Source organism: Temnothorax curvispinosus, unplaced genomic scaffold (genome assembly GCF_003070985.1).
Source record: "Temnothorax curvispinosus isolate PA1 unplaced genomic scaffold, ASM307098v1 QBEX01010292.1, whole genome shotgun sequence".
Classification (NCBI taxonomy): domain Eukaryota; kingdom Metazoa; phylum Arthropoda; class Insecta; order Hymenoptera; family Formicidae; genus Temnothorax; species Temnothorax curvispinosus.
The window spans coordinates 4,562-18,712 of record NW_020220072.1 but is presented as its reverse complement, the minus strand read 5'-3'; the positions used below and the strand labels follow the sequence as shown (position 1 = coordinate 18,712).

At 43.5% G+C, this 14,151-nt stretch overlaps 1 protein-coding gene across 1 annotated transcript; it reads left to right on the top strand.

Moving 5' to 3' along the window:
• Positions 1 to 460: 460 nt before the first annotated feature.
• LOC112460027 lies at positions 461 to 11,746 on the top strand (the record flags this gene model as incomplete). The annotated part of the gene is given in 20 exon segments (XM_025024442.1): positions 461 to 802; positions 884 to 1,151; positions 1,226 to 2,012; positions 2,120 to 2,242; positions 2,363 to 2,535; positions 2,712 to 2,835; positions 2,838 to 2,929; positions 3,050 to 3,414; positions 3,498 to 3,756; positions 3,885 to 4,271; positions 4,370 to 4,520; positions 4,656 to 4,843; positions 5,055 to 5,385; positions 5,478 to 5,691; positions 6,494 to 6,591; positions 7,023 to 7,133; positions 7,259 to 7,539; positions 7,667 to 7,888; positions 9,846 to 10,673; positions 10,760 to 11,746. Coding segments are annotated over 20 exon segments (6,331 nt in total), but the record flags the coding sequence as incomplete, so codon positions are not given.
• Between the last annotated feature and the right edge of the window lie 2,405 nt (positions 11,747 to 14,151).

The window sequence follows — 14,151 nt, the reverse complement described above, 5'->3', positions numbered from 1 at the left end:
TATCATTCAATCCGAGACAACCTGCAAAGACTTACCTATCCCAATCGTAATCTCGCCTGTCGGCCGCCCGAAATCCTCCATCGACGAACACGCACAGAGGCTGAGGCCCAGCCAAGCGGTGCTGTCCAGCAGAAGCGAAGGAAGTCCCTTGAGCGGAGAGGTCCAACAGGTCCAGCGGGTCGATCCGGAGACAGATGGGAGCTGAAACAGAGTCGTAGAGAGGGGAATTAGCAAAGTCAGCGAAAGGTTGGTCATTCATCAGTATCTTTCTCGATAGGCCTAGGTTAAAATCGAGTGGCGACCGTGATAATTAGTGATCTCGAGGGCGTGTGGTTGATGTCGATCCTCCGTCCGGCTACAACCTAACCTCAAAATATTGAAATTTTTCCAACGCGACACACGTTACGATTCATACATGCTTAAGATTAATAAATGTTTACGTTTTTTCTTTCTAATTTAGTACGCCAAAATCACGAGAGACAATAGAAGAAGAAGAAGACTGGTGGTTTGATTGGAACAACAGTCCGATTAAAACACAAACTAGTGCAATAGAATCGTATCGTAGCGTTGACGACGATTCAATAGCGAAAAGGGAGACGACTGTAAATAAAGATTCTGGATTTTCCAATGTAACACGAAAGACGAGCACGTCCACCACCACGACGACGACGACGACGACGACGACTCGTATCATTTCCGAGTCGTTTTGCAGCGCGCAAGACAAGAGGGCACGTGTCGCAAAACGTGTACATTTTGATTCATTACCAACGAGTAAAAAAATGAAAAAGGACGATGAAAAGATGTGAGTTGTTGTTGTTGCTCTTATTGTTTCAGAAAATGATGTATATATAAAATACAGCAATCAATGTTTTTCTTTCGCTAGTTGCACAACAATTGCGACAACAAGGAAAAATGTGCTCGACAACGCGGATACAGACGTTGAGTCCACAGCGACAAAGACGAGCACGTATGAAATCGTAAAAAATACAAAAAGCGCATCGACAAACGAGACGGAGAAAAACGACGTGACAACGAGAAAATTGTATCGCGACTCTGACGTTGGCGTAACGCTGAAAGATTTAGGTTTCAACAAACAAATAATGTCGTGGATTAACGTTATTCGACAGAAACCAATAATGTCCGCGATGCCTGTAAGTCATTCCATATCGCGATACGATCACGTACGTTTGTTTCTTTCATCATTCTTTTCCATTTTGAACCGTAGATTACCAAAGACGAGTTGCTTGAAAGACACGGCGATTTAAAAGACTTCGAACGTGAAATTCTCGACAAATTTTACAAAGCCGTCGAGTTGATGCCCATATCGATGCTTGAACAGTTTCCAAACTTTGACCCAATTTCTTACGCCACATTGCAGTGTTTGCGTCAACATGTAAAAGCTAAAATACGCCTTGTACAAACAACACTGTCGAAATTATCAAAGAAAGATGAAACGGTATACGACGCGCCGGTAGAGACACTTGTTGCTGTTGATGCTGCTGCTGCTGCTGATGGGTCTGCACCGTCCAACGCACGAGAAACATTACGTTCCGACATGTCTGAGACTCATTTCCAAAACGACCACGCCACGTTTCGCGCACCGCGCACCTCGGTATCCAAATGCACTCTCGCACCCTTTCCTCGTCGTCGAAGCTCGGTTAGCGTAACGAACGCGTATATCGATGCAAAGCAACAAGAGAACAAGGACGAAATGGTAAAACCTACGGCAGCTGTTAAGCCACTTGAAACTACAATTTCAACGAAAAGGAGTACTTTTAAATTGAAAAGACCTATAAAAACAATCATGAGTCCAAACGTTTGTAAAACAATAGCGGAAATGTGGAATCAACAACGAGTGTCTACCGAGACGCGAAATATTTCACCGGCGTCCGCGTATGTCGTCGCAAAGGATCCCGTTCACGATGATTTTAAACAGCTGTCGAACACGGAGAAAACGACGCAAAAAACGTTCGTCGCGAACAGTCGGGCGACGCGGACGGCACCGAGCTCAGGTAAAATTTAAAAAGTGTTTGACAATGGACACATTTCGTTGAAAAATTGAATCGTGCGTCGCGCGACATTGTCGTCAAACGAATGCAAATACTTTTTACACACACAGGTATGGGCCGTGTTGAAAGCGTTATCGGAACAATCGACAGCTCTTTCTCAATGACGCAAGACATTGAACAATTTCCGGCTTTAGGAGAAACGTGTAATATAGACACAAGCGAGGGTGTTACAAGTACGCGAACCGTTACACGTACGTGTGTGATGTATGTAAAATTTGATTTTTTATTTTCCACGCGTTCGGTCGACAATGTTTAAACTGCTGTGTTTGCATTTTTGTTTGCCGTCACGGTAGAATGGTCAAAGATGAGTTGGACACAACGCGCGGCGTACGTGGATGACACGATAAAATTTGCGGTAGCGAAGAATGGCGTGGAATATGGAACGTTTATTGGAGATTATAAAAATGACGGTACCAGTGGAGAATTTGACAATACGACGTACAAACATTCGTTAAGAATGATCGAGGTATGAGTAAAAAAATATACTTTGACGCTTTATATTTGTCGGGCGAGTGTGCACGGCCGTTATACACGTAGATGTTACACGTCACGCACACGCGACGTGTCGTGACATGTAAATCACGTCGCGTGTGACAACGCGCAATATATATAGTACGTTACGTATGTGTCGCGTGATTTCAGACATTTCGGCAGATATTCGGTTTGCAAACGTTTCGACCGATTCAGTTTCAAGCTGCGAACGCGGCACTGTTAAAGTTCGATTGTTTCGTCTTAATGCCGACCGGAGGTGGAAAATCACTTTGCTATTACCTGCAATGCTGACGCGCGGGTTAACGATCGTTGTCTCACCATTGAAGAGTCTTATTTTGGACCAAGTGAAAAAACTCGTCTGGCTCGACGTAAGATCAAGTAACGATGTGTTTGTAGCTAAATAATTTGAGAAACAATGTACAATAATTAAGTATCGTACAAAAATGTCAAATCATTTTTTTTCATTTTCGAAATTGAAATTTGTGCAGATTCCCGCGACTCATTTGTCCGGCTCTACAACGACGAGGCAAGCAGAGGCGATATACAGGGAACTCGCTAAGAAAGACGACCCCACTCTCAAAATATTATACGTCACACCGGAAAAACTGTGTGCGTCGTCAAAATTTTGCAACGTTCTGACCAATTTGTACGAGAGAGAGCTGTTGACGAGATTCGTCATTGACGAGGCTCACTGTATCAGTCAATGGGGTCACGATTTCAGACCGGCGTATAAAAAATTGAACAGTCTTAGAGATCGTTATCCCAAAGTACCGATGATGGTTTTGACCGCGACAGCTACGCCGCGCGTTAGAACAGATATTTTGCGTCAATTGCACATAACTAAACCAAAGTGGTACGTATACGTACACGTACATGTATATATGTATGTGTGCATTTATATATACGTACGACGTATGATTACTTAATATTCATCAGGTTCATGTTGAGTTTCAACAGGCCAAATTTAAAATACAGCGTACGCGCGAAGCAAGGCAAAACGTGTTACACTCAAGTTGCGACCTTGATAGAAACGACATATCCCGACACTTGCGGCATCGTGTACTGCTTATCGCGCAAGGATTGCAACGAATGTGCCGAGTTGTTGCGAAAACGCGGCATTAAAGCGTCAAGTTATCACGCGGGAATGTCGGATAACGAAAGAACAGACTGTCAAGAGAAATGGTTCGTCAACGAGGTATGCATACAGGACAATATTTCGTACGCGTCTTGCGCGCGTACGCCCACGCACGATACATGTATGTACGTAAAGAATTATATCGCGTCGACGCGTGCGTACACACACACACATACGTGTTTTTGCAGATACACGTTATATGCGCGACTATAGCCTTTGGAATGGGTATCGATAAACCGGATGTGCGTTTCGTGATACACGCAACGCTACCAAAGTCTATAGAAGGCTACTATCAGGAAAGTGGTCGCGCCGGTCGTGACGGCGAGACGGCGGCGTGCATATTATTTTATCGTTACGCAGACATGTACAGAATCAGAAAAATGATCGAACTAGATAATCCAAATCCACAAGTTTGCAGTACTCACATGGCGAATTTGTTTGAAATGGTAACGTTCTGCGAAAACATTACCGATTGCCGTAGATCGTTACAGCTGACGCATTTTGGAGAAACATTTAACAAACAACAATGTCTCACGACGGAACGAACCACGTGTGATAATTGCAGCAGCAGCAAGGTCGGTGGTGTACATGTATCGCAAAACGAGGACGCGCCACACACGCGGCACGTATATATAATTGTTTGGTGGGAAATTGCAATTAATTATAATTTTAGGATGAGATTACGTGGTTGAACGTTACCGAAATGGCGAGAGATATTGCGAGAGTTGTGAGAGATATCAACGATAACAAGCGTCGCAAGCTCACGCTCATATTTCTGACGGATATTGTCAAGGGCAGTAAGCTGAAAAAGATTCGACAATCAGGTTTCGTATACACTTGTTGTTGTTGTTGTTTCCGTCTGTGTGAAACGGCAAAAGACGTCGCGAGTTGGCATTGACATGTTTATTTGTACAAGTGAAAACGTGGTTTTTTTTTGTTCAATGTTTAATTTTTTCCAGATCTTACAAAAGATCCTTTATACGGTCGCGGTAAATCGTGGAACAAGAGTGACGTGGAACGTCTCATGCATCATATGGTCGTGCAAGATTACTTACAAGAATATATGCATACGAATAGCGAGGGTGTCTGCGCGTACGTAAAACTTGGATCGAAAGCGACGGAACTTTTGACGAGAAACGCCACACAGGTACAAGTAACCGTGATGGGATATTGCCGAATGGTGAAATGTCACGCAATACAATTACAGTGCGTTTTAGTTAATTTTTCTCGATGAAATTATATTGTATACGAGTGTGTGTTGCAGATGTAGAAAAGAGACGGAGACTGCGATTACTTTGTTCATTTATTTTGCCTTTAACACATTTTGTGTTTCATCTTGCGTCATTTATTCGAAACAGATGGAAATTTCAATGAGACGCGCAATGAAACGTAGTACGCGCGGTGTATCTAATAAAGTTTCAACAGTCGCAAAAAAACTCGACAACGTTGTGAAAGACGTGCAAGCTCGTTGCTATGCCGAATTGATTGAAAAAATAAGAGAACGTGCCGCGACCGTGAACGTTTCTGCTTCTTCCATAATGCACGTGATTGCTATCAGAGCAATGAGCCAGCGTTTGCCGGAAACCAAGGAAGCAATGTTTGAAATACCGTACGTTACCGAGGCAAATTTTGTTAAATATGGCAAAGCGTTGTTGAACATTACGCAGAAATACGCAGCCGAAAAAACAGGTACGTGAAACGTTTGCGCACGCACACGTATAAAACACATCCGTAAAGTATCAACGTGACCGTCGTGTGAACGCATGCGTCGTTCGTTTTAGCACTATTAACGAAGAGGGATGCGAAACGGATTGACAATAGTAACGCGGCGCGTCGAGATGACGATACGTCCACGTGTTTTCGCATCGGTACCGTCGCTAGTCGCGGTACGCGTGGCGAGAAACGAAAATGTGACGATGGATCTACCGACGACGTACCGTTGGCATTACCCGCCGATGAAAAGTTTAACCAGTTTAACCGAGGTGCCACAACAAGGTACGTGTAGTAATATCAGACACGTGCGTATACACGTGCGCACACGTACATACAAATCCGTCTCTTTTAATTTACGCGTAACGCACACGGGTTGTGCACGTTGAGGATGAAAAAATACGAGACAATCACACGCATACATGTTTTATTTAATTTTCTTTTTTGTTTCCGATTATTCACAGCGCTGCGCATAGAGAAAGGGGCTCAGCGTCGAGAAAGATGTAAACATTGGAATTGAAGAGTTGAAGTTGCGCGCAAACACAAGATACATGTCGCACGCACATATATTAATCGATTCCACGGAGCACAAAGGTTGCGTGATTTGATATTTTTCGCTCATTTATTAAAAATGCAACAACAGACTTTTTTGTTTTTTTTACATTCGCATTCCTTCATTTCACATATTAATCCCGATTTTTTCAGTATTTTTTACAATAACTTTTTCAATTTATTTTATCGCATTGTCGGCAAAGCGAAGGACGTTTAATTTTTCCAGAGTTACAACTTGTTACATTTTCCTCGTTTCTACTATTTTCCCCCATTTTTTTGTTTTTCATTTTTTTCTCATAAATGTTTCCGAATGAAAAAGTGTGGCGATCTTGTATGTACAAAGCCATAGATTGTGAATTAACAACGACTACGCGCAAGTTTGGCTATTTTATCCCGGCGACCAATACGTTAAATTCTATTGCGTCAACGTATCGCAGCGTTCCAAAAATCATCGAGTCGCGGTGATTTTACGAACGCTCTTTCTTCATTCGCCACAGCGAGTGTGCGTATCTATCGCATATTTAACTTATCATAGATCAAACAGAGTATATATCGGCGCGAATGAACCTGCGTACGTAAATATTACCTCGCGTTGCGCTGCTATCGAAATGGATTCGACTAGAGTTCACATTGGTAATTTAATCCATTTGTAATTTATGTTTTTCTTCTTAATTTTACGAAAATATATATATACCTATTTGTTTACGCGTGGAAAATTTAGCTTTCGCGAAACTGTGCCCAACAATATTTGTCCATCGCACGGCAATATCTACATGCGTATTTTTTTGCAAAATATTTATCTCACAAATGTGTATATATATTTATATAGGTGATTTATTTAGGAAAAAATGGTAGAAAACGTGCGCGAGTCGGATTAAACGAATAAATTTCGCACGTCGAAACTCTCGTACGCAATGCGACGCAACGCGACGTACGACATTGTGTGTGCGCGCGATACGTCTCGGCATCTTTTTTTCTACACGGGTAAAAGATTCTACACAAGTTAACTCGTGTCGACAAGGGTGCAATTATTAAGTGAAATTTGTTTAAAACTTTGTTTCTAGAACCATCGTTGATTCACGATTGGGTAAAACATTTACGTCGACGTGAAAAGGAACAGCATCTGAAGCTAGTGTTCGCCAGGACAACGCTGGAATTTCCCACGGCCTTTAACGGTCGGTGATAAAATACTTGTGTTATTTGTTGGCGTACATCCCCGCGACAAGGCATTAGAACGTTATAATCGACGTCTTGTTATATATTTACGATAATTGATTTGTTTTTTAATTTTCTACATTAGAACTCAAAGAGTCGACCGTGAAAATCATCTTCAAACTGGCCAATTGTTTAAAGCTAGAACCGAAAGTCAAGTATATGGCCATTGAACTGTACGACACATTTATGCGCACGTACTTTTGGAAAATCTATCGAGAAAAAATTGAGAAAAATTGGTCCGATTCCAAGTGGTGTAAAGTTTGCAAAAAATTCTCCAATCGCAACGATTTGCATTTGATGTCGCGTTTTCAATTGGCCAGTAAAATGGAGTGTCGAAAGTCAAACAGTTGCAGTAGAATATCGCAGGTATATATTACTTTGAAAATACGTATTGTAATCACGTGATTCCGAGCGACTCTCATCGCGTCGAGTCGACACGTTGAACAAACGACGTTGAAACTAATAATTTTGCTATATCTTAATCTTTTGTTAGATTCTCAATATTCTACGATTGATGAACAAAAACGTCGAGTATACGCCGAGCATGATTGCTTCCTCGGAGAGACGTGTGTTTCAAATGGTAGATTTTAAAATACCCATGTACACTTTGGTGCATTCCATCGAGACTGTATTGGCGGCGACGGGTTTCGACGACGAGCGTGAGCCAAAAATGCTCAGCACTTCACTGGAATTGTTGGATTTGGCTTATCTAACGGTAATTTATACACATGTACACGCGCACATGCAAATCATTTGTAGGCTACAACTAACTTTTATTCCATGTAAATATCAGCACGATACTGCGTTCGAACAATTTCATTTGCGCTATGCGAACAATGAATTGGACGCGCAGTACGCAGCCGATAAGACTCTAACGTTAAAATCAAACACACTATTGTTTGTTTTTATGGTATACAGCGTTGTTTATATGCCTCATTTGTTGCTCTATGAGCAGTGCTTGGTCTTATCTGTTCTAAACATTCAGAATTTTTTTTCTCCACATTCCAGGAATAATATTTCCGTCTGTTTTCTCCGTATCAACAAAATTTAAGGGACAATATATTCTATTCGCAATTGGCTGTATGTCATTTTTTGTTTTTAAATAATTGTGGAGACATACTACTGCCATTACTATTTTATTTACGTTTTTTGAATGCATAAGAATTGATTTTTTGAAAACTCTCCATCGAGATGCGAATATACCAAAAGTATTTTCTATAATTTTTCTCGCTCTTGATAATCTGTAATTAAATATTTTCTTCTTAATTTCCAATTGACGGCCAGGATATAGTCTCATCATATTTTCGGATAATTGAAACGCTGCATCTCCAACGAACTAACACGGTGTAGCTATGTTATTTTCGAGTAAATTAGCTTTTCCTTTTGATAAATTTAATGTGTCAGTCTGTATAGCTTTACCAAACTCAGATATCTCAAATATAATGGAATCACTACTATTTCTATATGCTCCGTAATCAACTATTGTAAATTTATAATTGTTATCGCATGCTGCTAACAATACTACACTAAATGTCTTTTTATAATTATAATACAAGCTATCAGAATTTGGTGGCGCTTGTATTTGGACGTGTTTTCCATCCACTGCGCCACAACAATCAGGAAAATTCCAGTCTGTCCAAAATCCATGACAAATTTCAAGCCATTTTTCTGTAGTAGAAACTTGAAAATATATCGGTGCTAATACTTTTACTAGTAAATAACATGTTTTCTTATTTATATTTCTTACTGTAGATTCACCAACTCGATAAGCAAGTGCTATCGACAAAACTTGATCTTCAGTGGCAAGATATCTAGAATAATAAACAAAAATCAAAATTAAATATTTATTCTCATTTGACATATAAAAGTAAGATATAAAATATATATGTATATACCTTAAAGTTATAACAAGACGTGTTGTTCAAGTATTAATGCTCGATGGTTGGTTTTTGTTAAAAATGGTTTCATATCATTTCCAAAGTTCATTGAAAACACACAGACATTCTTGTATATCTAAAAAACCTCTGTGGGTCGTCTTATTTCAACTCTTGGAATAATTGATCAAAATCTCCTTGATTAGGACGTAATATTAATTGGATGAACCCAGTATTTTCTATTTATCCACCGAAAAGATCTTCGTTTTTTAATTATATAATAAATGCCCAGTATTAATATTATTAATGCTAATAACTCTTCTTCTTCTTCAATATCCATTTTCTGTAAAACATATTTATATATATAAAAAATTTTAATCTTACATTTAATATTAATTTATATATATTATCATATATATATATATAATATATTCATATATACTTATATTTCTCTATATTTATATTTATCTCTTGCTAATATTTTTTAAATCGCATAATATATTTTTAATACATGTCACAAATTTACTTAAATTATATATTCCAATTTATAAATTACAGTTTTTTCTTGTCAAATATTTATTATTGTACCATGTCTACAACACAAAGTTAGGTTACATGTGCTATCAGACTTAAGGAAGACGCCGAAACATAATGCCGTACCAGAGACCGGCGGGAATCGACCCGCGCGATCCGATGCGACGACCGGTCGACGAAAGAGACCGAGAACGACGTAACGTTCTCACCCGGGAGATTGAGAGGGTCGCCATGATATTGCAGAACCGGCAACAATCACGCTAGGTCCTACAATACGCCGAATCATACGCGGTACAATTGCCGCCGATCGATCGTGACGAAGAACAACGTCTGGACGACGATAGCCAGGCGAACATTCGGCTGGCAAAAGCGATCTCGGTGTGCGAAGAAGGACGATTGCGCACTTGGAAGAGATGCGTCGATACGACGATCGACAACCCGATCGACGGCACGACAATGGCCACGGCCCTTGTCACAGTGACGCAACAATGCAGCGAGGAGGGACCGATGCCACCGCCCTACCGCATCGTCATAGATGTAAACGAGGATGGCATTAGAGCCAGATCGTATCTCCATAATTGCAACGCGGCAGCCGACAACAACAACGATCGCGATGAAACGATCGTTGATGAACGAGCGGCGAGAGAAGAAACGGCAGCGACGGCGGCGCGACAGCGACGCGAAATCGAAGAGCTGCCACGATTGTTAACCTCGCGATTGCACCGCGGTGACCGAGAGATTGGCCAGGTGACTCCAATAAAACCGACGGCGCAATCGCCAAGACAGCGCGAGCAAGGAGTGATGACGCCGAAGATGGTGACCCAGCAGCAGCAGCAGCAGCCGCGACCAGAGACATCAATGCCAAGCGAAGCAAGTGGATGTCAACGGACAAACGGGGCAGCGAGCGGCATGGAAAACGATTCCGAAGCGGAATCGATGTCAACCCCGACAAGCGAGAGATCGAACGCAACAACACCGCCGAGCGAGGCAACGTTAAGCAGACCGGCGAGCCGGCGGACGGAGGGGTCCGAAAGCGGGGAGATAGGGCCGGAACAACGGCAACGGAGCGACGGACGCAACAACGATGACGAGGTACGACAGGTTTCTTCTTCTTTTTCGTCTCGTTATTGGTACAGCTTTCCTTTCGTATTTGCATCAATCATTATTCGATTCGGTAGGTACAACAGGCGAACCTCGCGGAGCAGGCGACCTACGAGATCGCGACGACCGATCAAATTAGATCCGCAACAACTGTCGAAGCAATGGGCGCAATGGTCGAGGTGGAGGAGGAAGAGAACGCACCACCGAACGAAACAACAACGAGAACGATGACCAATCGAGACGCAACACCGCCCAACGTGCGAAACGACGTTGCGACAAGTGATTCGCATCCGATCGCGACGCAAAACGAGGGCAATGAGAGCGAATACTGCTTATCAACCAGCGGCGAACGCGAGAGCGCCGACGAAGACGAAGAGGAAGCAGCCGACAACATTGACGATCGCGACAACGACGACGGCCATGATGACGGCCACGACGCCGGAGACGGCGACGAGAAGGCCGACGAGATAAAAGAAAATGACCGTGGGTACGTCAGATATCAACGGGAGACGAGTCCAATGATCACGGTCGAGGAAGTCGGGCGCCGTAAAGCGTTCCAAACAGCGAGAGCAATCAACCACACCTTGCTGCGGGAAGAGATTAGAGAGAAGAAACGCAATCAACGCGCGAACAAGCGCAAAGCGCTAACCGTACCGACGGAGGCTGACCAGCGATCGACCGCGATGGCAAAAACCAACCGGCGGGCGAACGAGGGAAAATCGTCCAAATTCGAACTGACAGAAAAGATGGGAACATTCACGGATAAACAACTGCGAAACGTGGCAATATCGAGAATCACGTTGTCACCACGAACAGCGGCGGCTCTAAAAGACGCGATCCATATAAACCAAGGTGTATGGGCGACAAAACCGCGCCCGATAAGAGGGCCGGCAGTGAAGCCTCAACCGGAACGACAACCAGAAGCGGAAAACCGAGAGTTCCAACAGGACAAGGATCCGGGAACGAGTGGACTGTCGACGACGACCAGCACGACCGCGACAACGATGTCGCGAGGGACGCGGAGGACGTCCGAATCGGGAGCGTCGACAATCGCAAAAAGGTGAACGAACAGGTGCAAAGCGCGCAGATAAAAGGTCAGGGCGAACAGAGACACCCTAACGACCAACGTAAATAAATGTACCCTAGGAAATAAGAAATACGCGCAGTGACTCCGTCGAGTAAGACGCGAGCGCAAATAATAGATTTAAGCTTAAAATATATATGATAGAAATTAAGATTCCGCGTAAATCACGCGAATATTATACATTGCAATTTAAGTGAGAATAAACATTTTGTTTTGTCATTTCCTTTTTTTTCCCGCGTCAAGAGGCATGTTCGTCTAAAGATTAATTTTTTGTTTCTTTCCTCTATTCTTCAATCGACTAGCCGAGAACAAAGTTAAAAAACATTAAGATGTCTTTTCGAATTCAATTATTCAAATGCAGTGTAATGATAAACAAATAAAGAGAATTTAAGCATCGCGCAATGAGAAGTAGATTTATTTCGTGATAGACAAGCCCCATACCCTACCAAGCAAATCAACGCTCGAACAGCGGTGGCAGCGAACGACTGCGAGATAGGGAAAAAGTCGAGCAAACGAGACGTGCTCGAAGGTCGACTTGACGGGGAGAATGCAACCGTCCGCTGGGCTGCACCGACCGACGACCAGCCAAGCGGCAACCGAGCCAACAGCTGAGGAGGCGAGGCAACAGAAGCAGCGGTAAGCTCGGACGACAATAGTGGGATAGATACGTGAGGCCAGCGGGCCGATTAGAGTAGGTAAGCTATGGGAGTTCTAACTAGGGAGCAATGAGGGGGGGTGAGGGGCGAGGGGAAACCGCGGGCGGGGGGAAGGACCGCGGGCGGGGGGAAGGACCGCGGGCGGGGGGAAGGACCGCGGAAGGGGGGGGCCCGGGGGGCGCGGGAGAGGGGGAACCGCGCGTTTCGGGCGCCGCGGGAAAGGGGGAAGGGGGGAACCGCGTTTTTTCGGGCGCCGCGGGGAGAGGAAGGGGGAAACCACGTTTTCCGGCGTTGCGGAGGAGGGGGTCCGCGTTTTTCGGTGTCGCGGGGGAGGGGGGAATCGCGTTTTCCAGCGCCCCGCGGCGCGGCGGAAACGCGGTCACCTCGCCGCGGAGCGTTCGCGTTTTCGGGCGTCGCGGGGCGAGGGGACCCGCGTTCGCGTTTCGCCGCGCCGCGGAGTCCGCGTGACGTCACACGGCACGCTCGCGTTATCTCCCCTTCGTAAATGTCCCCCTCCCGTCCCCAGGTCGCGCGCGTCTTCTCGTTCGCGCGGTGTTTTGCGTCCCCGTCCCCCCCCGTTTGCGCGAGTTTTCTCGTTCGCGCGGTCTCTTTCTCTCGCGCGTTCTCGTTCAGAAATTATGCAAAAATTATTAAATAAAGACAACTTAACAAAAGGGAACGGTAAATGAAAAGGAAAAACTTTTTAACCATATTATATGCATTTATTTACATGTAGCGCATTATACACAATACTATCCAAAGCGTAGGCTAATAATTCGCAATCAATAATCGAATTTTTATCATAAACGTCACGCAAGATTGTAACTGCATTACATTTATCAGTGATACAATTTTGACGTAAAATTGTTACAAACTGTTTGAATTTTTCACTTACGCCGTGAACATTTTGACATAGTTGAAAATACACATTCTCGACGCATTGTTCTAGTTCGAACAGGAAGAGTACAGTTGACGGTTTCATGTACAAGCTGGTGCCGCACGACGTCAATTTTACAATATCTGCGTCACGTATTTTAACAAGCTCCAGATCTCGAAACGTTAGCGATGATGGTGCCGATGACTGCACGAGTCGCTGTATATCTGCACGTTTTTCGATGAATGTCACCCACGTTGCATGTAGCAGAATTATCCGATTGCCTCGGTTATCGCCAATAAGTATATCCGCAGAGGACATACAGGTCCCGCGTTGATTCCAACATCCAAAAATGTATACGCTGTTGATGTCAAGGCAAATCTTCTTCCCAAAATACGTGGCGTGTAGCGGGGTTTATCAAAACTAAAAAATACAATTATATGTTTATAAAAGTTTTTTTGCACAAGTATATATGAAAATTAGCGGTACTTACTCATTGTGCTGTTTCTCGCACGTTTCGTCGTGAATCGGAACGTAGTAGTTCGCACCGTGAGTGTTCATCGTATCTGGAGGCTGTTTATTGCAACTTACTCGAACCGTATCGAACTCTTGACTATGCTCTAGAATCCTCATAGACTATTTATACATACCCAAAACTGCAAATCTTGCAAAAATAGCGCCAATGTACGGCTGCTGCATGGTGACCACCACCACAATCCACATATACGTTAAATGTGATATCTTCGTCAAGAATATTCGTGATGAGATCACCTCATCGGGCATCAAATATGATTTTTTTCAAGAGCATACGTGTCTCGCGATGATTTCATCGAACACGTGCAAAACTGCAAATTT